General features: G+C 40.6%; 1 protein-coding gene across 3 annotated transcripts; it reads left to right on the top strand.

Annotated features, from left to right (window-relative positions):
- The first annotated feature begins 16,336 nt into the window (after positions 1-16,336).
- Positions 16,337-25,160, top strand: LOC104229456 (SH3 domain-containing protein 2-like). Of its 3 annotated transcripts, none has more exons than XM_070163016.1 (10): positions 16,337-16,586; positions 17,734-17,853; positions 17,936-18,005; positions 18,093-18,244; positions 19,163-19,264; positions 23,390-23,590; positions 23,688-23,744; positions 23,868-24,011; positions 24,129-24,203; positions 24,890-25,160. In XM_070163016.1, exons 1-10 carry the CDS (start codon positions 16,527-16,529, stop codon positions 25,004-25,006), a joined length of 1,098 nt encoding a protein of 365 aa, XP_070019117.1. In that variant the 5' UTR covers positions 16,337-16,526; the 3' UTR covers positions 25,007-25,160. The 3 variants fall into 3 exon arrangements, with proteins under 3 accessions (XP_070019117.1, XP_070019116.1, XP_070019118.1); XM_070163015.1 differs by having other exon boundaries at positions 16,342-16,586; positions 23,688-23,750; XM_070163017.1 differs by lacking the exon at positions 16,337-16,586 and adding an exon at positions 16,691-17,457 and having other exon boundaries at positions 23,688-23,750.
- The last annotated feature ends 310 nt before the right edge of the window (positions 25,161-25,470 follow it).

Below are 25,470 nucleotides of genomic sequence, written 5' to 3'. Positions count from 1 at the left end.
CGAGAGAAGACTTCCGACCTAATCCCGACCAAGAAGATGCCATTTTGCGAGGAATGGAATATGAACTGTAAGTACAATCCCACCTATAACTTCCATTTATTGTTTTGTTTCCTTTGCTTCTTCACATCGACATCCCTTTCTACGATGTAGCAGTCTCTTGGATGCCTAATGCAATTCCTAACCTTGAGAGTTGGGTTCGGGACCTAGCTTCGATCTCTTCGTACGTTGAGCGCTCATGGCATGATTTGGCAAGGGGCCGATGGGAGGCCTAAAATTATGGTAAGCCCTTTTTCACGTATTTGATGATTTTCGCTAAAATGTTTCTTTTCATACTCACTTGATTTCCTTTCATACAAACCTCAGACAAGATGCTGTCATGAGGCCCCCGTTCAGGGATGAGGAGGTTTCGCCCCCAGCCCCAAAACCGGCGAAGGACAAAAAGAGAAAAAGGGTCTCGACCTCCGAGGATCCAAAGCCCAAGAAAAGTAAGGCTCGTAAGCCGAAGAAAAACACTGTCCCTATGCCTGTTGAGGTAGCTCAGCGACTAAGAGAGGAAGAAGAAGAAGAAGATAAAGACGACGGCTCCAAACTGGTTGCCCGAGTGAAGAAAAACACCGAGGCCGTAAAGGCTGATAAGTCGGTGAGGGTTGAAAAGATTCATCCTCGAACTGAGGAGGTCTTGGAAGAGGGCCCGGGAAAAGTCCCTGAGTCGTCGGAGACTGAAGATGCCTCCCATCGAAATGAGTAATCGTAGGTATGCCCGAAGGGGCTGGCTCCGAGGCTCTTCGAAATGAAGAGAACGCCCAAAGTGATTCACTCGAGGCAATAGTAATTGGATACTCGCCGACTCTCCCTGCATTTTCCGAGGCAATTCAGGATGCCCAAGCTATGAGGACTCCCAATGTGGAAAGAGCCCACGGAGAAGAGGACCTTTTTCGTGGTTACTTTACATGAGTTGAAGATACTATCGACCTGAGTGATGCATCGAGTCTCTTTGATGAGGCTCAACGAATCCTGAGTCGGGTAAGTCTCAACTCCCCTCATCGGTATCACACTTATATTCATTTCTTCTTTTCTATTTTCCTTTCTTATTTCTACATAGGCCTTCACACTCCATCAGTAGCCATTTTCTAACTCTCGAGTAGAGCTGAGCTGATGTGAGGCCAGTCTTCAAAGGCTCAATAAGGAGAGAAATGCCCTCAAACTTCTCAGCGGGCAAAAAAAAGAGGAGATCAAAGACCTTCGAGCCGAATTGGCCATGGCTCACAAAGAACAGGCCGACCTAATTGAGCAGGTAATGAAAATCTTAGAAGCTCATGGTATCAGTTTGGGGTCGATGGCTAACATTTCAATCTCATAGGTTCAGCAGAAGGCCAAAAAGATCGAACAGCTCCATGAGGAGGTAAACATGATGAGGGCGGAGGCCTTGAGGTGGAAACAAAACATGGACCGCCTTGCCTTAGAGAAAGATGTTGCTCGAGCCCAACTGTCATCGACCGAAAGTTAGCTTCAAGGAATAAGGGAGAAAATCTCAGCTCAAGCCAAGAAAATTGAGGAGCTCGATTGGCCGCCGAACTTGCAAAGATTAAATCTAAGGCAAAAAAAGTAAAGGCTGACATGGAGGCGATCGTGGTCGTCTACCGATCTGATGATAAGGCTACTCAAACCCAAGCAAGAGAATCTGCTGAGGCCGCTCAAAATCTAGCTTTTTGGATTGCCGAGCTCACCAAGTGCCAATATCGGAGGGAAACTCTCGAGGAAATCCATGCTCGAGGTTTCGATCTTACTGACGATATAAGGAAAGCCAAAGAGCTTGAAGACGATGCCAAGGCATTGTCCTCCACCGACGATGGCGATGGCGATGGCGATGACAATGATGCCGGAAGCAAGAGCTATTTCGAGAGTGGGGAGGATCTCAATGGAGAGGGAGATGCCCCGAAAATAATTAGGAACCTTAGGATTTTTCTTTTTTGATTTTTTGTGTAGGACCTTGATCGGTCCTTGTAAATATCTTTATATATAAAAGACCTCTTTTCTTCTTGACTTGTTTTCATTTCAATTTCTGCCTTGTGCTTCATTCATGCTTTATGAAGAATTTGCTCATAAGTTCGAAGCTTAGGCAATTGGATCGAGGTCTGGCTGGTATAGTCTTTATAATCAAGTGCGCAACTTTTTGAACTCAAAGTAGGATGACTCTTAGGTTTTAGTTGAGTGAGGATGGATCCTCGAACTCAAAAAATCAAACGGCCCTTAGGCTCTTGGATTTGGCTGATATGGCCTCAAAAGAATGGCTCCTTCCCTTTTCGGCTTAAAAAGTTAATCATATAAAAATTAGTTATGCCTTAACTTGAAATAAAGTTTGTTCAAGGGTTCGAACAATTCGGTACACCTTAGGGTTTTCTAGGGTTGATGTTATCGAAACCCTTTATAATTTTGCCGAGGGTATCCCTTTTAACCGATTTTGTGAATATATTAGAAGGCCTATTTTATTACGAAATTCGGACGTCTCCGACTGTGGTATTTTGGATGTTGCCTTTAACTTGGGATTTGCCTCTTAGGCTTATTTCCCGATTATACTTCAAACTTGGTTGAAGTGTCAGTCCCCGAGTAGGGTGGCCATGACCTAAAAAATGAGGGTTGCCTTTTAAAGGTCTTATAATCTCGAGACTTTAATAAGTCGATTACATTGATTTTTCGGACGGTAGTCCCGAAGTACCGGGTAAGTTGTTTGAACTTTAGTTGTGATTGGCCCTTAAGCCTGTTTCCACAATAGATCAAAAGTATGAAATCATAAATATCGAGGACCTGGTATGGTCCCTCCTAGCTCGGGCCAAGTTTTCCTTTGTTTGGGTCTTGATTATTGAGGGTGACCTTTCTCAGAACTAAGTCCCCAGTTTTAAAGTGTCAAAGATTGGCTCTTCAATTGTAATACCTTTCAATCGGTTGTTTTTGTGTGGCCATTCGAACGAGGGTGACTTCCCGACTTTCATCTAGAAATTCGAGGCTCGTATTCAAAGCTCGTGATTTGACCCTTCCGTTGCATACCAAAACCCGAAGCTAGGCCCCCTGACTTCGACCGGGATCAGAGCTTCGACACCATAGACTAAAGAGAACAGTGTTGCCCTCGTACTGGATTTCGACGTTGTTCAATACGCCCAAAGGACCTTGGGCAATATTTCTCTACATTTTCCTTTAGCTGTGTTCAATCTTTTCTTCTGATTTTGGATGGCGGGCTTGTTTGCCGATTCGGCCTTTCTGTTCCCACTAGGATGATACGACGCTAATAGGTACCTTTTTATTTTGTGATCTTTGAAAAACTTTGTCACTTTGCTGCCGACGAATTGCTTTCCATTGTCGCATACGATCTCGGCAGGCATTCTGAATCGGCATATAATGTGGCCCCAGATGAAGTCTATGACTTGTTTTTCCCTAAATTTCTCGAAGGCATGTGGTTCAACCCACTTAGAGAAATAGTCAATCATAAACAAAATGAATTTGGCTTTACCTAGGGCCGATGGTAGGGGGCCGATGATATACATCCCCCATTTCATGAACGGCCATGGGGATAGGATTGAGTGGAGTTGCTCTCCGGGCTGGTGGATCATTGGTGCATACCTTTGATATTTGTCGCACTTTTGAACAATTTCTTTAGTGTCATTTTCCATATCGGCCCAATAGTATCCTACTCTGATGATTTTGTGAACCAATGACTCGGCACCAGAATGATTTCCGCAAGTGCCCTCGTGAATTTTCCTTAGGATAGTCGGTGTCTCCTAGTCCTAAACATTTCCCTAACGGTCCATCGAATGTTCTCCTATACAGTGTTCCATTATCGGCCAATATGAAACATGCGGCCTACGTGCGTAGAGTCCTTGATTCTTTAGGATCTGATGGAAGCTTCCCGTTCTTTAGGTATTCAATGTACTTATTTCTCCAATCCCACGTTAGATTGTGGAGTTTATTTCGGCATGTCCTTCCTCGATTAATGACCTCAAAAGTTGTATGACAATCCCTAAATTTGCAAGGGCATCCACCTCGCTATTTTGTTCTCGAGGTAGATATTGTTGGGTGCATTCTTTAAATCGATGTAAAGACACTTGTATTTTGCCCAAGTACCTCTGCATTCGTTCTTCTCAAACCTCAAAAGTTCTGTTGACTTGATTTACCACAAGTTGGGAGTCACACTTGGCCTCGATAACCTCCGCTCCCAAGCTTTTAGCTAGTTCGAGACCTGCAATCATGGCCTCATACTCTGCCTCATTTTTAGTTAATTTTGAAGTTTTGATAGACTGCCCAATTATTTTACCTGTGGGTAGCTTCAAAGCGATGCCTAGCCCGGATCCCTTCACGTTCGAAGTACTGTCTGTGAAAAGTGTCCACACCCCTAATGATGTACCCGATTTCAATAATAGTTCCTTTTCGACCTCGGGTACGAGGACTGGCGTGAAGTTGGCCACAAAGTCTGCCAAGATTTGAGGCTTGATGGTCATTCGTGGTTGATAGTCGATATCGTACCCGCTGATCTCGATGGCCCATTTGGCCAATCGACCCGAGAGTTCGGGCTTGTGCAAAATGTTGCGAAGGGGGTAGGTGGTTGCAACACAAATTGGGTGACATTGAAAATATCGTTTTAATTTCCTAGAGGCGCTTATTAAAACACGCGCTAATTTTTCCAAGTATGGGTACCGGGTCTCGGCTTCACTTAGGGTTCGATTAACATAATAAATAGGAAATTGCGTACCTTGCTCTTCTCGAACTAAGACCCCACTTACCTCTATCTTTGAGACCGCTAAGTATAAGTAAAGTTGCTCGCCGCCTTCGGGATGTGAAGCAATGACGGGATCAACGAGTATCAGTTGAGTTCCTCCAAGGCCTGCTGACATTCTAGGGTCCATGCAAAATTGCTCTTTTTCTTAAGCAGTGAGAAGAACCGGTGGCTCCTATCTGAGGACCTCGAAATAAATCGACCCAGGGCGGTTATGCGTCCTTTTAACCTTTGTACAACCTTGACATCAACAACTATGATGTCTTCGATTGCCTTGATTTTATCAGGGTTGATTTAGATTCCCCGATTTGATACCATAAATTCGAGGAACTTGCCTGAGCCGACCCCGAATGCACATTTCTCCAGGTTAAGCTTCATGTTATACTTTATCAGTATGTTGAAGGTCTCCTGTAAATATTTTAAATGGTCCTCTGCTCGCAGGGACTTCACTAGCATATCGTCAATATAAACCTCCATTGATTTACCTATTTGTTCTTCGAACATTCGATTTACTAGGTGTTGATAAGTAGCACCAACATTTTTAGTCCAAACGGCATTACAATATAGCAATAGGTGTCGTATTTAGTGATAAATGAAGTCTTTTCCTAATCCTCCTAGTTCATTTGTATTTGATTGTACCCGGAGTAGGCATCGAGAAAAATAAGGATCTCATGGCCAGCCGTGGCATCGATCATGCGATCGATATTTGGCAAAGGAAAGGAATCTTTAGGACATGCCTTGTTTAAATCCTTATAGTCTACGCATATTCTAAGTGTGTTTCCCTTTTAGGGACTACAACTACATTTGCTAACCATTCGGGATATTTTTACTCCTGAATGGATCCTATATTGAGAAGTTTTGTTACCTCATCTTTAATGCATGTTTTACCTCGGACTGGGTCTTCTCTTTTGCTTTACTGGGCGAAACTTTGGGTCCAAGCTCAGTCGATGTATGGTGATCTTAGGTGGGATCCCTGTCATATCTAGGTAGTACTAAGCAAAACAATCCATGTTATTTAAAAGGAATTAAACGAGTTTTTTCTTGAGCTCGAGAGTTAACCACGTACCCAGGTATACCTTTCGATTGGGCATATGCTCGATCAGTACAATTTGTTCTAGCTCTTCGGCTGCATCAGAATCATCAAGGATTGTAAAGGTTCGGTGTATCATATAATCATCATCCTCAAAGTCTCCTGCTCCTCCGATCGGGCCGAGGCCGGTGGCTGTGGTTGCTATTTGACTTCTTGCTTTCCCTTTGACTTGGATCCCTCTGTTGATGAAAGCGCCGATACTGGTACCACCTCATTGATTGCAAATATTTCTTTGGCAATGGGTTATTCACCGTACACCGTTTTGATATTCCTTCTCATGTTGGAAAATTCAAGACTTGATGAAGCGTCAAGGGCACTGTTCTCATGTTATGAATCCAAGGTCTTTCGAGCAGCGCGTTGTACCTCATGTCACCTTCGATCAAATGGAACGTTATTTCTTGGATGGTCCCGACCACATTTACTAGAAAAATGATTTCCCCTTTGGTGGTTTCACTTGCCATATTAAAGCCGTTAAGTACTCGAGCTGCGGGCACGATTTGATCTTGGAGGCCGAGTTGCTCTACAACCCTTGATCGAATAATATTTGTCGAGCTACCTGGATCAATCAACACACGTTTAACTTGAATTTTATTTATAAGGATAAATATTACCAGTGCGTCGTTGTGAGGTTTTTCGATCCCTTATGCATCCTCGTCACTGAAAGACAAGGTTTTGTCCGGTAAGTAGTCCCGAGTTTGCTTCTCCCTCATGATTGTCACCTTGGTGCGTTTAAATACCGGTCCTTGAGGAATATCAACCCCACCAATAATCATGTGCATTACATGCTGTGGCTTTTCCTGCTCGTTCTGTAATAATGAAATGGTTCTTGGCTCGATCACTTAAGAATTCTCAAAGGTGACCTTCGTTTAATAAACGAGCTACCTCATCCCTCAGTTGTCTGCAATCTTTGGTTTTGTGACCATGGATACCATGGTATTTGCACATTTGATTAGGGTTCCTTTGAGCTGGGTCGGTTTGCAGGGGCCTGGGACATCTAGTATCCTTGATCTATCCAATGGTTGATACAATACCTGACGCATCGATGCTGAAGTTGTATTCTGATAGTCGCAGTGCTTATGTGGGCTCGACATGTTTATCAAAGCCACTTTTACTCATGAGCCATCGGGAGCTCTGTCCTCGATCATTTCGAGTGGGGTTATGTCATGTGCTTCTATTTCTACGATCTACGATGTATGGTTGGTACCGATCTCTATTGGATCGAGCTTCTTTGTCGATGTCCCTTTGAATTCTACCGACGGGCCTATTCGTGTAAACGGAACTAGAAGGGGTTCCCAATTAATCATCCTCGACCCTAATCTTCGACTAGTATCGATTATGTACATCGTCCCAGGTTACAGCTGGATATTCAATTAAATTCTGCTTCGGTTGTCGTGATGCTATCGAACTTCGCTCATTCAAACCTTGAGCAAAAGCTTGAACAACCCAATTGTTTGTGACCGGGGGTAGGTCTATGCGTTCCATCTGGAACCGAGATACGAATTCCCTTAGCATTTTGTTGTCCTTTTGGCTTACTTTGAAGAGGTCTAAGTTCCTAGTCGCAACCTTTATTGCTCCGGTGTGTGCCTTTACGAACGAATCTGCAAGTATGGCGAATGAATCGATGGAATTAGGCGGGAAATTGTGATACCATATCATCGCCCTTTTCGATAAATTCTCTCCAAACTTTTTCAATAAAACGAATTCAATCTCATCGTCTTCTAAGTCATTCTCCTTTATTGCACATGTATAAGAAGTAACATGCTCATTAGGGTCAGTGGTCCCATTGTATTTGGGAATTTTGGCATGCGGAATTTTTTCGGGATGGGCTTCGAAGCCGCACTTGGAGAGAAAGGTTTCTGCACGAACTTCTTCAAATCCAAACCCTTTAGAATCGGTGGTGCCCTCGGTATTTGGTCAACCCGGGAGTTGTATGTTTCTACCTTTTATCATTTGCCGCGATTTTCTTTTCTCCTGATTCAATCCGTTTAGTGAGCTCCTCGAGCATCTTCATAATGGCGTGGTCAATCCCCGATTCATTGGCGTTCGATTTCTTTTGTACAGGTTTGGCTCTATGAACAACTTCTTGTGATGTTTTGAGCTCAATTCTGCTTGGTGCTCGATTTTGATTTTGGAGTTGCGTATCGCAGCTTGTTGAGTCTACAACATCTCGAATATCATTCGAAGGCTAATTCCGCCTTCTTCACTTCTCTATGCATTCTGATCGGCTACTCGAGTATCTCCGCGGATGCTATTTTCAAGGTCGACGCCCAAATTCCCATTAATGACAATATAGGAGCTGACATCGACTAGGTCTATGGCCAACGGTCTATCGGGGTTGACTGGAGATACTCCGTTTTCCAGGGTGACTATGTTTTCGTTCTCGCCATGAAGACCAAGGCCGTTGTTTGTGTGAGTGGGTGCTGCTTGAGAGTTTGACATGTTGATTCCTGAAATCAAAGACACTTACAAGAACAAGCGTAAAGCGGTGTGCATTATGAGAATTAATATCAGGCAATCACTATTATCCTTAGCCCTATGGTGGGCACCAAACTGTTTACCCTAAAAATTGGATAACAATTAAACTTATAATGTAGTTTTAAGGACACGTGATTTCACCTAATACTAATTGATAAATATGAAGATTAATAATAGAAATTGACAATAAGATAAAGCAAACCAGCGTTTGAATGGAATTCAACCCTCGAGCTTGAATACCCTCAAACTGATTGGTGCAAGAATAGTTAAAAATATAACAAGCCGATGACTAAGAATATGAACTAAGGAAAAAGTGTTATATTGCTTTGATACGTGAGAACAATGTAAGATGCCTACAAAATGATTAGAACCCTCTTTATATAGTATAGGAATCCTATCTATGGTACATTTCTAATTACGGAAGTAAATCCCATGATTAGCCTAAACAACTGCTATTGATTTGATCTGTTCCGAGATTTCCGCCATGATCTTCGACCAGTTGCGGATATCTTGTCTTTCTGTTATTGCGCTTTGCTCGAAGTCTATCCTATTTATTCTCGATCGCTACTGGCCTCGATCTCGACAGGCACCTCGTTTCTCGAACTCGGTACCTGTCCTCGTGCTTTGGTCTGATCCACTACGAGGCCTACCTTCGATGCAACTCCCTGGTCTCGATCAAATAGTAAAATCGGGTAGACCTGGTTTTAACCGTATCCACTTATCAATTTGAGAAATACTTTGAATAGCAATTAGTGTGTGGTCAAGCTTTTAAAAAATACTTTTAAGCGTATTATTCTCAAAGGTGCTTTTCGAAAAAATATTTTGGGGAGAAACTATTTTTTCCTACTTCTCAAAAACTATTTTTACTTCTACTCAAATGTATTTTTTTCATTCTAAAGTTTAGCCAAATACCTTAACTTTAGAAAGAAAAAAAAACTTTCTTCCTCCACTTATAAATCATTTTTTTTCAAAAAATTATGAATATTCAAATTTCAAATATGTTTTTTTTCACAACCTCAGGTTTTCTAATATATACTCCATCCGTTTACTTTTACTTGTCTACTATTGAACTTTTACACCCTTTAAGAAATAATAAATAAAGTGCATAATTAACCATGATACTCTTATTAATTGGTGCATAGTCTTAATGAATTTAGAAAATAATTTGGAATGAGAATTTAATGATAAGGGTAAAATAGAAATAATAAATTATTTTTCTCTTGAATTGCAAAAAGTGACAAGTAAAAATAATTTTTTTAGATACTTGATAATTACCAGTAAATGGAATGAGTATAACAAAAAATTTGATAACTCTCTCTATCTATTGTTAACTTGGAGTACTATTCCCATACTATGGATCCCCCTCCGATTAAGCCACCACTCCCACCGGAACCCCCAGATAAGCATAGCCAAATGGAGGTAGAATTACCTTATCACTCCTATAAGGAAATGCTCTTGGACAAACCAGCGAGCAACCAAACTAATTACTATGAAATCGACCACCAACCAATTCTAGATCTGGACAAAGGGAAGCACATTGGGGGTTCAATTCCACTTTCATAAGATGACAAAGAGCGCCTTTACCTTCCATGGCGTTACTCTGTAATCATCAAAGTTTTCAAGCGAAAGATGCCTCACCATCTTATCAAAGTTAATCTTGATTGACCTAGGGTGGGACTTCTACATAGTTAAATTTAGTTTAGAAGAAAGTATGGTTAAAGCTCTACACCTAGGCCCCTGGTTCATCTCCAAAAATTTCCTTTCTGTACGTAAATGGGAACCAAAGTTTGTTCCTCAAGAAGCCACTCTTACTTTTACTGCCATATGGATCCGGCTCCCTCAATTACCAATAGAGTTCTATGATCAGGATATCCTGGAGAAAGTTGGTAGGAAGCTCGGTAAACTTCTCAAGATAGACCAATGTACATCCCCTACCCTAAGGGGAAGATATACCCGTATTTGTATTCAAGTTCCACTAGAAACCCCAGTAGAAACATCGGTAATAATAGGGGACCATAAGCAAGCTGTGATCTACGAAGGAGAGGGGACTCTGTGCACCGTTTGTGGCAGAATAGAGCACACCGCACAAATTTGCAGCTATAGGGCTCCCACACCCACAACAACCCACGAACCACAAGAAGATCATCAAAAGAAAGCAGTCATTTTGGAGGAAAGTGAGTGGAAAACTGTCACCTTCCCAAGAAGATGCAAGCAGGGACAAGCAAAAATAACAAACAAAAATGATGGTAGAATAAACAAACCACAACATGCTCCACAGACGGAAGAGATACAGGTAAATTTGTTCGATGCCAATTCAGGTAAATTTCTCTAAACTCAAACTCTTCGTTATAATTCAAAAAAAGTCAACCCCGCCCAAAATACCCAAAAAAGTCCCAATGGCCCAATGCATAATAAAAACACCACTAACACACAAGACCTGCCCCAACAAGGTCAGAAAACAAACTCACAGGCAAAGCCCAGTATAAGTGCCAAAAGGAAAGTGGGGCCAACTACTAACGACCCCACCAACCCCAATCATGAGCCCAACGTCTAAGGGGCCTCTAACCCAACTCCCAAGACCACAATTCTTAAGAGCACAAAACACCCAATGGGGTCGATCCCTTTTCCCCAAACGGGTACTCCAACAAGGGCACCACTGACAGCCCAATTCCCCACCCAAACACACAAACCTACGTTTTCCCTACCAACACACCTGAAACGACCTCTAATGGAGAAATACCAACAGTCATAAACAATAATCAGTTCTGGTGCCCAGAAACCCTTCCACTGACCAAGATGTGACACCAAAAAGGGTTCTGATGGAACGACAGTACCTTAACTTCACCCCACTTGTTACCCAAAGTAGAAAGACAAAGAAACACAAAAATGGCAAAAGAAACGCAACCAACCATCATCACCTCCATACCACCACCACCGGACCACCAACTGGCCTCCTGGTTGGAGGTTGCTTTACAAAGCCAGGGACTCTCCTACAATTTCACCCTGGGCAATCAGAAGGTGACCCTGATAGTGCAAAACCCAGCCCACCTAGCTAGAGTCACGGTGGAAGTACTGAGTAAAGCACTGGCAGCCTTGGACCTTTCCTATGGCAATCGATGGTCAACAGCGATAGCAACTCCCCATTACGGATCCTCAATCTCTCAACAACCACATTCTACAAAGCTTCCAAACCCTACCTTTCTTCCCAAATCTGATGAAAGAGGATCTAGCAGCGGAGCTGTCTTTGTCATGATCGACCAGCCAACCCAAAACAAACCATCATCTTCTACTCCAAAAGGGAAGAGTAACTCCCCACCTCTTCAGAATATCCAGAAAGGAATCTCCAAAGCTCCGGAGATCCTCAAGAAGAAGAATGCCTTAGAAGAATAGAAAACACCTTATGCCACATTAAGAACAGACTCACTACTCTTGGACCCAGTGAGATCGATAGAGTTCAGCACGCAAAACCAGCGATATAGTAGTGGTACTATGCCCCATAACAATAACCAAGTGTGGAATGAGCCTAGTCTCAACCCAAACACATGGTCCGATGAAACCCCTTCTCAACCTAACAGTCTCAAGAGGAAGTACCCCCCCACCACCTCAAATGTCGAGTTTTCAAGGACCAAAGAGCCCTCAAGAGGGAACTCACCAACCACCCCCAACTCCAATGATGAACTACATCATATGGAATGTTAGGGGTGGAAACAATGCCGAGTTCAAACGGCACTATTTAGAAATGGTAAAAATGCACAGGCCTGCCATGCTTGTCCTGCTTGAAACGAAGATGGCAGACCACCAGACCCTAGCCTAACAACTTCAGTTTGATATGATCATTCAGTCTCCGACAGCAGGACCATTTGGGGGTATAGTGTTTATGTGGAAAGAGGAGTTCGTGGCAGTTGAAGAAGTGGCAACTACCCCCCAAGGCATCCATGCAATGGTGAAGGTAAGTCTAGACCACCCTCCATGGCTCTTCTCTGCTATTTATGCTAGCAATCTCTTAGAAAATAGGAAACTCCTATGGGAGAACCTAATCACAATATCAAAAAACATAAAAACCAACTGGTTTATAGGTGGAGACTTCAACGAAGTCTTAAAGGCCAGGAACAAATTTGGGGGTAATCCCATAAACCTGAGCTGCATCAACCTGTTTTGGAACTGTATAAATGAGTGTAACCTCCTAGACCTAGGCTATAAAAGAATCAAATACACTTGGACTAATAAAAGGTACATTAACAAAACCTCTCTAATTCTGGAAAGAATAGATAAGTGTTTCACAAATGAAGGTTGGATTGAACAGTGCCCTGAAGCTACTGTACTTCACCTCCCTAGGACCCACTCAAACCATTTTCCTTTACAAATTAACTTGGTAGGGCCTCCAAACAACAAACCATCAAGGCCCTTCAGGTTAATAAGTCAATGTAGGCTAGCCACCCTTCTTTCCCAAACATCATCAATAGGGCCTTCTCTGACCATTCCACCCTTCTTCAATTCACTGAAAACTTTAAGACTCTGATAACAAAGTGGAACCAGGGAGTCTTTGGAAACATCTTCCATCAAAATAAGAGAATCCTGGCAAGAATCTCTAGAATCCAAAAATCTCCTAGCTACCAATTTAGTAGTTACCTGTTACACCTTGAAACAGAGCTAAATATTGAACTCAACCTAATACTCAAATTGGAAACTTAAGTCTAGAATTAACTAGCTAAATGAGGGTGATGCTAGCATCAGATTCTTTCACACATCCACCCTCAATAGAAGAAGGAGGAATAGAATCCTCTCTCTTAAAGAAGAGAATGGAAATTGGCTTCATGACCAAAATGACATTCATTCAGCAATTGTGGGCTTCTTTACTAATCTATACAAAATATCCCACGCTGAAGCCCCTTGGGATCCCACAGACCACTCTACCATGGCACCCATTCTGTCTCAAAGCCAAAGTGCTTTTATGGACAAACCTCTTAATGTGAGTGAGATTAAAAGGGCAGTCTTCTCCCACAAACCCTTCAAATCTCCTGGTCCTGATGGCCTCCACCTCTTTTTCTACCAAAAGTATTGGGATATAGTAGGGGACTCTGTCACAAACTTCTATAAAAATGCTTCTCTACAAGCTCTATGGATAGCACCATGAACCAAACTCTGTTGTGCCTAACACTTAACTGCCCCAAGCTTTAATGCTAAAATATTCCAGGCCCATTGAACTTTGTAACACCATCTACAAGTCAAACACAAAAGTCATTGTGAACAGGATAAAGCCTATTCCGGACAAATCATTGGGCCAAGCCAAGCAATATTTCTCTCTAATAGGAGAGCCTGTGACAATGCCATCATTATCCAAGAATATATCACTCACTTCAGAAAAATAAGGGGGAAAAATGGCAACATGATCCTAAAAATAAACCTAGAGAAGACCTTTGATAGGCTGGAATGGTCCTTTATTAAAGACACTCTAGCTGCTTTCAACTCCCCCCAGGGCTTATCCAAACTCATCATGTCATGCATCAGTACATCATCCATTTTCATTCTTGTCAATGGGGGAAAACAGAGTTTTTCAAACCTTCAAGAGGCATTAGGCAGGGCGACCATATGTCTCCCTACCTATTCATTATGTGCATGGAATGATTATCAAGATCTATTGATAAGGCAGTACTACATAACCAATGGTATCCCATAAGTATAAGTAGGTCTGGACCAAAACTATCCCACCTATTCTTTGTGGAGGACCTCACCCTTTTTGCTTAAGCCAATGACAGGAACTGCAATACCATTCTTTCAATATTGCAGAACTTCAATGAGCAGTTAGGACAAAAAATCAATCTCACCAAATCAAGAGTCCTATTTTCTTCAAACATCACTCAAGATGTCATACAATATCTCACCAATAATTTTTCCATCAGGCACACAACATCCTTTGGAAAATACCTTGGATTCCCCATTCTCCACAAAAATAATCATCTGCAGATTTTCAATTCATTATTGATAACATGCAATCCAAGATGGCTGGTTGGAAAACTAAATACCTCAACATGGCTGGGAGAACAGTCTTGTCCAAAACTTCCTTGAACAACATCCCAAGTCATGCTATGCAATACATAAATCTACCCACCAAAATCACTAATCAGATTGATAGAATTCAGAGAAACTTCCTTTGGGGCACCATCCCTGAAAGGAAGAAGTTACATCTAATCAAGTGGGAGGTAGTCACTAAGACCAAGGCTGAGGGAGGGCTAGGACTCCAAAAGGCTAGTATCAAGAACAAAGCTTCCCTCACAAATTTGACATGGAGAACCTATAAGAATACCAATAGTCTATGGACTATAGTTCTCATCCACAAATATTGCAACATGTCTAGACCAGTTAGAGCATTTAGACACCCTAAACACCTAAAATCTCCAACCTGGAAGGGCATTCTAAAGGGCTGGGAGATATGCAACAAAGCAAGCAGATGGATAGTCCACAAAGGAAATATGGTCAGTTTCTTGAATGACACTTGGATCCCTAATCAACCAGCAATCAGACAGATGATTGAGGGCCCTTTAACCCAAAATGACCTTGAAGCCAAGGTTAGCTCAATCCACAACCTGAGTAATTGGGACACATCAGTTTTGTCCATTAACATTCCCCCAAATACTCTGAACCTGTTGAACTCTGTGTTCATCCCCCATGTTATAACTAAGGATGATAATCCTATATGGGATTTGACTCCTAATGGCCAGTTCTCAAACAGTTCTGCTTACTCCTTCCTAAGCAGGACTACACCCAGTATCCATTCTGGGGAGGAAGGCCCCTTCAAATGGATCTGGAATCTACAAGCCCCCAACAAAATCAAATACTTCATCTGGCTCCTAACCCATAAGATACTTCCAACTAGGAGTTTCCTCCACTCTATTGGAATCAACTACGTCCCTCAATGTTAATACTGTAACAATGGACAAGAAAAGATTGCCCATATTTTCTTTGAATGTCCTAATGTTGTCCATTTTTGGAATGAAATTCTATCCAAATCTTTAGGAAATGGTTCAAATAATGCTCCGATTTTCAATGGCCACCAATGGCAATCAACATGGAACTCTCTCAAAAATGTCCCTTTCAACAACTACATCTGTTGGGACAACCTCATTCCCTTTTGTCTGTGGCACATCTGGTTAACCAGAAACAACAATGTATTCAATAACAAGAAAGAGCACATTAATGCCAATAACACAATCTCTAAAGCAACTGAATACCTTATGCTTACAAAGAATGACTCAGCAAAGGTAACTCACTAGATCCTGTTAAAATGGGAACCTCCATCTAGAGGTTCTTACAAACTGAATACAGATGGAGCAGCAAATGGGAACCCAGGAATATGTGGTTTAGGGGGAATATTCAGAAACCACAATGGTGATTGGATATTGGGCTACATGGACAATATCCCCCAAACAACAAACACAAGGGCAAAAGTTCAGGCCCTCATACAAGGTCTACAACTGGCGGAGCAAAAACATTTAGTACCGCTAGAAATAAACACTGATTCAGCTGAAACAATCAATATGCTTTTGAATGGAAGTCTGATTTATGACCCTCTAATTTGTGAATGCAGGTCAATCATCCAAAGGATGGGCAACGTGGTAGTGAGGCACATCTACCGGGAGCAGAACAGAGTAGCTGATGTAGTGACCAAGGAAACAACAAAGGAGATATTTTTAAACAAATCTATGACATTATCAGTTCCTCCGATGTTTGTCAATAATGTATTTTGGGCAAACATCCTAGGAACTGAACTAGTTAGATCTTTTGTGGGTTGTAACTTAAATACAATCATGCTAAACTTTACAACTATAGAATCATTGCGATACTCCAATAATGTCCCTGATGTGGTTCTTTTTGTTAACTAGCATATAAATACAACATTCCTTTTAACCAAAAAAAAGTGAATGGAATGAGTACATTGTCTAAATGGCCCGAAATTAGTTAGGTCAAAATCAGAACTTAAGAACTTACTCGGAGAAAATTAATTAAGGACAAGTGAGATCACGGGCGAAAAAGTGACAAGTCAAACAGAAGCAAGTACGGAGTCCAACAAGTTTCAAATAAAAGTAACAAGAATTGAGTTCCGACACATTTTTTGAAACAGAAAGTTGAGACAACTCTCCCTCTTCTTTTCACCACTCTCACTGCTGACTGCTGTGGACTGTGGTGGGTGTGAAGGAAATGGAAGCAATCAGAAAACAAGCTACTAAGCTCAGAGAACAAGTTGCCAAACAACAACATGTAATTTCCCTCTTTCTATCTTTGTATATATACCAGTTTTTCCATATCTATAAGTGAAGAAATGAACCCTAACTGTACTCTTGACTCTTTGTTCTTGAGGAGTATGTTCTTCAAGCTGTTCTTTTTTTTCCTTTTGTGACTAGGAAGAACAGTTAGTTTTAGCTCTTCACTTTTGTTCGCCGGATTCTTTTTCTTCTAATTTGTTTATTTTTTGTACAAAGATCCCTTCTTTTTCTCTCTCTTTTTTTTCTGTGGGGTTAGGATCATGGGTTGACACAAGAAGGGTAGGAGTGAATAATCTAGGGCATTTGATTCCCAAAAGATGCACTTAGTAGTGGGATTCCAGATTTATAAATGGAACGAAAAAATGTGGTTCTATTAATCTGTCTTTATCTTTGATAGCAATTGCTGAAGGAAGAGGATGTGGCAGTTGAGGACCTTCTCTTTCCGGTAAGGAAGAGTTGAAGCTCATAGTTTAGCTTTGAATCCATCGTAGCTAGCCTCAGTCTTTGAGACACGAGAATGAAATCTGATTCATCTTTTAACTTTGTAACTCGGTGATTAACCACCAACAACATCCCTGTGACCACCGAATAGAGGCGGCCCTCCATCGGAAGCAGAGGCGGATGCAACGTGTTAGTACAAGGTTCATCTGAATCCAATACTTTTGACACAGAACATAAATTCATGTGTAAAAATCCACTAAAATTGTAATAAAATATAGGTATGAACCCATAACTTTAAAAATACAATACCTTTAATTTTAAGAACCTTAAAGGTTGAACCCATAAAGCTTAAATCATGGATCTGCCTCTAACCGGAAGGAGAAGGTCCTCGACAGCAATATCAAGTAGCATCAGTTTAGATGCAGGTGAGCACCTTCGTAAATCCTTGCTCTGTTGTAACTGTACATTGAATATGTTAAGAGTTTAAGACATGGGAAGAAAGAATTCCTCTTGTGTTCATTTGTGTCTTACATTAGCCCTATTTAAGTATTTATATGGGGTATTTACGTAGTACTAAGCCCTTCTCTACCAATGTGAAACACTTTACATACTACTATACATACTAACTCTTTAACACTCCCCCTCAAGCCAGTGTATGTAAACGATGGTCTGTGTTGATTCTTTGCTATTTTTATTCTTAGGCTGTCTTCAAACAATTTGCTAGTGGACTGGGTGGCCAAGATAATAGTGTTACTGATGAAGTAGAGTTGCAACAACATCAAACACTCGAGAAGCTGTACATTTCTACTCGTGCTGGCAAGGTTTGACAAAACTCCCCCATTTTTAAATGTCTTGTTTGGATTCTTTTTTTTCTTTATCCTTTGTATCCTGTTCTATCACTAGCACTTCCAAAGAGACATTGTCCGAGGTGTTGAAGGCTACATCATCAGTGGCTCAAAGCAAATTGAAATTGGTCAGTCACTGAAATTTCTTCTTACGTATGTGTGTAATCTCTAAGGCTTATTTTTTCACTAAGGTCCTACATACATTCCTTTTTTAGGTACTAGGTTGGCAGACGATAGCCGAAAATATGGGGCTGAAAATACATGTACAAGTGGCAATACATTATCTAAAGCAGCATTAAGTTATAGTAGGGCTCAAGCTGAAATTGAGAAGGAACGTGAGGATCTATTGAAAGCCCTTGGGACACAGGTTTGGATCTATTGAAAGCCCTTCTTCATTATCATGTGTGTTTCATCAAATTTTGTTTTCTGTGCAAAGGAATGAGAGGTGCTGGTTCAGGCTGCACTAGGAAAAAATAAGAAAGAAAAAAGTGATCTATAGAGTGGTGGATTGTGATTTAATGGTTACTTTACGAAATTTTGGAGTCAATGATATTTTGATAAGTTGATATTATGCATAAATTTGCTTAGATCATATCTAGCTACTATATCTTCTGTGTTTTCCTTTTTGCTTTATTTGTCTTGGAAGTATTGCTAGATAGTGAATACTAGAGTATTGTCGTATATGACAGAAAATTCAGTTAATCTGCAATCCTTTCAAAAGTAATATTGTTATTTTTACTATGAAATGAGGCTGGAGAGTACACGTGAGCAAAATATTGATGACATTTTCGGTGGCTATGTTCAGCAACCTGTGCCTGGAAAAGTGCAGGTGAGCAGTCTTACAAATAACCAACAAAACTTAGCTAAATTAGCTTACAATGTCTACAACTCGAATCTAAAGGTCAAAACAGTATCTTGGTAATTTTTATTAAGTTGGCCTAGTTTAAGATTGATGAGATATATGTTCTGACTTTTTGTAGACAATCATTTGTTTCCTTTCATCTTTTTCTATTTTCTTGATATGATGAATGTCCTATTATTAGTAGTTTTCATTGTCACAATAACACCATAGCTGTTTATTTGTAACCTGCATTTCATCTTCCAGATGTTCTGGACTTTGTGTATATAAGCTAGATTTCCCTTCTTAGTTGTAACCAAGCGAGTAGTGCCACAAAGAGCTTTCTAATCAGATGACTTAGATCTTTCTTTGTAATTAATTCATTCATGAAGTAGTAAGCTAAGTATGGAATTTGTCTTAAATTCTTGATTAAGTTTCAAACTTCAGGTTGCTGAGCCTTTAAGAGCAATGGTTGTGGGAGCTCCATTGGAGGATGCTCGACATCTTGCTCAGCGCTATGATAGAGTGAGGCAGGAAGCTGAAGCTCAGGTAACTTTAAAGAAGAGACGTGTTTTCATTTGAAGTATTCTCTCTCTATCCACCTATTGTTGTCTTCCACATTAATCATTCCAGTCAGTATGCTAACATTTTTTATTACTAAATGTCACACCTCCTTTTTGCGCGCCCGCCCCGAGGGGTAAGATGCGCGAGGGGAGTTTTTCCAATTTAAGTGACAATATTCGAAATGGGATTATTTAATTCAGAGTCGCCACTTGGGAAAGGTTTGGCTTTTGGTGTCCCAAGTCACCGGTTTATCTTGAATCCCAAATCGAGGAAATTTTCAACTTTTCCAAATGAAGTCTGCGAACCAGAAATTCTAAGTAAGGAATTCTGTTGACCCGAGGGAAGGTGTTAGGCATCCTCGAATCCCGTGGTTCTAGCACGGTCGCTTAAATTGTTATAATGGCTAAATATCTGTTTTAAATACATGTTGTGACTTATGTGCTTTTTATTAGATTTATACCGCTTTTATTATTATCATTTATTTTTATGGAATTGCAACGTCGTGGAAATGCATCTCGAACCACGTCACAATCAATGCACCCGTGATCGTCGACACATTCGGACTTCGTTGAGATTCGGATTTGGGTCACATCAATGTGCACCCGAATTTAAGAATATGATTTAATTAAGCCGCGCCTTCAGAGTCTAACGCGTTATTATCTTTGCAGAAGGCCATGAAATTTATTAAATGACCTGTCTTGAATTCTAAATAATTATGATTAGTTGTTGAGGGCCCCGCAATTTGCATTTTTTATTAGGCGAGGCTCGTCTCATTATTTTTAGAAGGGTATCCTACAGTGACACATTTCTATTATTTTATTTCCAGAGATAGAAGAAAGAAAAATGTATGATAATTGAAATATATACTTTGGCCTAAACCAAACTCCTATCAGTTTCTGATTAATTACTTTTAAAGTAAAAGACGTCATGCCTTAGGAAAAATGCCCTGGTCGAACAAAAGATCACATATGAGATAGATGAAATGCAATACTTAATCCGAACATTTCTTAATTTGAACTTAACTGAACTTATTTGGACTAGATTAAAGGATTTAGTTACTGGATATTGTTACTAATGGGACTTTGAGCGTGACCCTATGTACTGCCTAACGGAACCAAAAAAAGATTAAATGAAACATAAACAGCATTGTATAAGATTGGAGTATACATACCCCGTATTAACAAACAACTACCAAACTAAAACACAAAGGGGCTAAACCCAGTCAAGTACCAGTACATGCTTTCAAACTATTGAATTATGAACTAATCAAAATTTTTTACAGACCCGTTAGTGTACCATGAATATCACAACAAATACTTGAACTTCTTCAACCCTTTTCATTTCATGCTTTCGAATTGTTTCAGTTACATCAATACGGGATTCGAAATGTGTACCTGGAAGGCTGAAATGCAAAGAAGAAGAGGAGAATAACAGGGAAAATCAGCAGCAACAGGAATCAGAGTAACAGCAGCAGCAACAAATGAAACAATTGGGGTAGAATCTAGATCCCAGCTAGACCAAATCTCAGAATAGACCAACAAACGAACAACAGACCCAGTTGGATTTAGAAGGAATCAGTGTTGGACAACATATCAAGACCAGTGAAATCAAAACAGCAACTAAGAATGCAATTTCTAGTTTTTGTCTGTCTGTGCTATCAAACAGAGTTCTTTCCCAACTTTTCTGTTTGTGTGTGTATATCTATCTCTCAATGTGTATTCCAGCTCTCTCTTTCAAAGAATTCCTCACAGTCTATCTATTTTCCTTTTCCCTTCTCCTTCTGTCCTCCTTTTGTGTGCGTGTGTGTATTTCTATCTCTCAATCCTGTATTCCTCCTCTTCTATTTCTATCAGCCCCTTTTCTAATTCTGTATATGACTATCTCTAATCCCTCTGTATATCTCCGTCCATCTCCCTGTGTCCCCAGGTCCTCCTCTTATAAGCCTTCACCTTCCCCTTTTAACAGCCTGTTTAGAGTATATCAAACACCCCTCCCATGTGCCCTTTTCTTTTCAGTTCCACTTTAGCTAATTAAATATAAAACCCCATCATTCTCCTGGCAGCTTTAAACTTTCCCATTTTATTAACCAAAAGCAAATATGGGCAGTAGAATATATCTGACAGCATATGCTGTCAAACCATTTTTAAAATCAAAAGCCTTTTTATGCAGGAAAACAAGCTGTGCACAATGCACATGCTGTGCACAAGTGCACATGCCATCAACTCAGATTTCAGTTACAGACCAAGCCTTAGGTTTCTGAAATCATATTAACGACTATAATTAACAGGACTTGGTTCTTAATTGATTCAGGCAAATGTTCAACAGAAGCAACTCGATTTGTTATTGTTCGGACAGTTGAAACTAATTGACGACACATGTCGACTCGATTATATTAGCATTAACATACACAATCGTAGCCAAAAATCAGACATTTAACAGTATCACATAAGGGGTTCATTTTGCAATGTCAAACAGAAAGGCCCTAAGAACTAAATGAATGACCAGTTACGGATTCAATTGAACATACATTTATACACACGCATTATGAAGAAAGAAACTGACTGAATACAGAGGTCCGGCCAAGGTGGACAATAGCAGTTCAAAAACACAAAACAAAAAGTTTGGCCATGCGGACAGGCCTTTAACAACACACAAACATACGAACTGAAATAAAGAAAAGAAAATTAACTCACCTTAAAGCTTTTTAAGGAACAAATCAGAAAAATCCACTGGTGTTTGAACGGACCTTCTTTAAGGTTGAATGGACTTTTAAACGAAGTGTTTCTCGGATGAGAAACACCTCGATTAAGGTCCATTAGGCCTTAATCTCTTCAGTTTGAACAAAGCACGGAACATGCACAGGGAAAACTAGAGTTCAAAAACTTAGATCTGGGATTCGTGTTTCCCTGGTTAGATTCGGACCAAACCAAGTATGGTTTGGTCACGAGGGGGGTCTGGGGAGTGTCTGGTATGATTTCAAGGCAGATCGGTGTAGATTAGGTTCCGACTCGAATCTTCAAATGAAGATTCGAGAAGGTGGGATAGGATTCGAGGTATGTGGTTGGTAGATTTGGGTTCAGGATGTCAAGGGGGTTCTATGGTGTTAAGGGGAAGGTCACCGGCGTTCATGCCGCCGGTTTTCATGGTGGGGGATACTAGGGCGGCTCTAGGGTTTGGGGTTTGTGGTGAGGACGACGAAGGCTGGGGTTTGGATAGGGGGCAGGGTAGTGTTAGGAGTTTATATAGTTAGTGAGCAAATGGATCCTGGCCGTTGGATGAGATGAGATGAAGGGCCAGGATCCTTTGGCTAACCAGGGACGACGTCGTTTCAAGGATAAAGGTTTGGGGTCGGTCCGGGTGAGACGGGTCGGGTTTGTTGGTGGGTTACGGGGATTGATCTTGGCCGTTGATCAATCTGAGATCAACGGCCCAGATCAACCTGTATCAATACGATGTCGTTTGGATTCTCTGGGCATCAGATGGTCTGGACCGGGCAGGCCTGGGTTTTGGGCTGAGTTTGTTGGGCCAATTTTAACAAATTGGCCCAAGTCCGGAAGGGGTCTTTTCTTTTCTTTCTTTTTTTTTCTTTTCTTTTATTATAAAAATACAAAACTAAGTAAAATCAAATTAAAATAAACACCTAATACAATTATTTGCACACACATTAAAATGATTCAAAACAGGTAAAAATTAAACAAAACAAAATCACGGGCAAAGATGCTTGTTCATGCTTTTCTATTTAACAACCATGTTACGGTTCAGATCATGCATGACACGTACATTTTTGTATTTTGTTTTAATAAAGTAAAAATGGGCCAAAGTCATAAACAATTAGCGAAGTGCCATGTAAAAATCTCAAAATTGTACAACGGGATCAATTGTTGTTATTTTTTATTTCTTTTGGAGCGATTGTCTCGTGAAGCAAAAATCACGTGCTCACACTAAACTATAGCTAATATTTGAAACTAAGGCGTCGTTCATTATTTGACTGATTGACTAAACTATTGCCACTTATCGTTTATAAATTGATATCTAGTCATGTATCACTGAGTTACTTGCATTATATCTTGAATTTCTGTAGTTATGCCTACCTTCTTTGGAATAAATCAGGCTATCGAAGTTTCCAGACGACAGGCTAAATTGAGGGAATCCAATGGTAATCCTGAAAGTGCATCAAGGCTGGAAGCTGCTGAAGCAAAACTTAAGGACCTAAAGTCAAACATGACTACTTTGGGAAAAGAAGCTTCTGCTGCCATGACTGCTGTTGAAGCTCAACAACAGAGGTTAACACTCCAACGGCTCGTAGCCATGGTAATACTTGTTTCGTTTTACTACTGTAATTCAGTGTTATTTCCTTTTTCAATCAGAGATCTCCATAGAAAGCGCCTTCATTCATTTCTTGTTCAAGGTTGAGGCACAGCGTCATTATCATCAGCGAGTTCTGCAAATCCTTGATCAGCTTGAGGTAGAGGTGCGCTCTTTCTCTATCAAAATTGTTGGCCGTATCTTAGTAGTTTTACATCTAGTCTCCTGACTGGTTTATCACTTTTAAATGTTGGGGATTGATGTATGCTCTTTGAGTGCATAGATGATGTCAGAGCGTCAAAGAATTGAAGCATCTCCTAGTTATAATCCGATGCCTCCTCCCCCAGCTTATACTGAAGTTAATGGTGGACTTGCTTCTCAGTCATATGATGGATCCATAGATGGGAAAACTTATTTCTTGGCTGAGGTGATGGTTACTTTGCCTCTCTCTCGCGTTCTTATGAATCAATAAGCATGATGGATTACTCTCTGTGTTTTTTACTTAATTCTAGCTTTTTATTTGTTTATACGTCTCTTACTGCAGGTCGTACACCCATATGAAGCTGAGTCAGACATAGAGCTCACATTATCAGTTGGTGACTATGTAGTTGTTCGAAAAGTAAGCTTAGCTCTCTGTCTAATGTTATCAGTAATATTTTTCTTTCTGATGCTTCGTTGTCACAGTACATGCGAATACCCTACCCCCAAATCTCCAACCCCTCCGCATGAGTATCTGGTTGACAGAAAATCATTATCCATTCTGATAAGTTGATGAACTTTTTGTGACCATGGTGCATGGGCGAAGCTACATGCTATAAAGGGTGGTCAACTGACCACCCTTCGTCAGAAAATTACATTGCGTATATATGTAAAATATTAGATTTTAGAGGTATATAACATATATTGAACACTCTTTCTCGGAGAATATTTTCACTTCTTTCAAGTTTAAACACCCTTGAGTAAATTCCTGGCTTTGCTACTGCCATGGTGCATCTGGAATACGGTACTTAGCATTAGCACCATGCTTTCTTCAACTGGTAATTATGTATAGTCATGGTTGTCTAGCACTAGCTTACAGTTTTTGAGTACCCATTTTCGGTAAATTCTTTTGTTATAATTCCTGAAGGATCCCGTTATAAGAGGTTCTGAATGGATTACTTGCCGGTTCTTCACTTAATGCAATGTCAATTTTGTTACACTCGCATCATTTATGTTGTGTATTCTGATCTTCTTTGGCAAAAGTGATCACTGGTTGTTTGAGATTATTTCCCCTTTCTGAAATTGGTTTATTTGTTTCCGGAAAAGGTGTCAAACAATGGTTGGGCTGAAGGTGAGTGCAAGGGGAATGCAGGTTGGTTCCCATTTGGGTATGTAGAAAGACGAGAACGCATTCTTGCGACCAAGGTAGCTGAAGTTTTCTAAATGCTGCCATGTTGCAAGTTTGGCATTTATAACTGTATGTATGCACTTGAATTGAATCTCTTGTGCATCTGACTGTGTCACTAGCGCCTTTATGTTTGCATTTGTAATGGTGTAATCATATTCTTGCAGTAAAAAGGCTTTCTTGTCTTCTTCAGTTTGGACTGAGTTTACCATATTTCTATTTCTTTTCTTCAGCAGGATGGAGGACAACCTTCTTTTTTTCTACTTTTTGATAATCTTAGGCAGATAGGAAGAAATGACATGGAGTAGTATTTTTACCTTATTGAGCACTAGTCCATAACCTTGGGTGCCACAACCCTTTCTTTCTAAATGATAGAGTCTATGGCAAGCATCAAGGAACTTTCAAAATTTCAACCATTTCTATGTTACACTTTCAATAGCTTAAAAAAATTCCTTTGTCCATGCACTAAAACCTGAGGTTTGGTTAACATGGTCTCTTCTTG

The sequence above is a fragment of the Nicotiana sylvestris genome, chromosome 11 (assembly GCF_000393655.2).
Source record: "Nicotiana sylvestris chromosome 11, ASM39365v2, whole genome shotgun sequence".
NCBI lineage: Eukaryota > Viridiplantae > Streptophyta > Magnoliopsida > Solanales > Solanaceae > Nicotiana > Nicotiana sylvestris.
This window is presented reverse-complemented; position numbering and strand designations above follow the sequence as displayed.

Excerpts from the sequence above, each read along its gene's own strand:
- LOC104229456 (XM_070163015.1), top strand. The coding sequence starts at position 16,527 with ATGGAAGCAATCAGAAAACAAGCTACTAAGCTCAGAGAACAAGTTGCC. Across the intron at positions 18,006-18,092 it reads CTCAAAGCAAATTGAAATTG|GTACTAGGTTGGCAGACGAT; the intron begins GTCAGTCACTGA and ends TTCCTTTTTTAG. Across the intron at positions 18,245-19,162 it reads TGAAAGCCCTTGGGACACAG|GTTGCTGAGCCTTTAAGAGC; the intron begins GTTTGGATCTAT and ends TTCAAACTTCAG.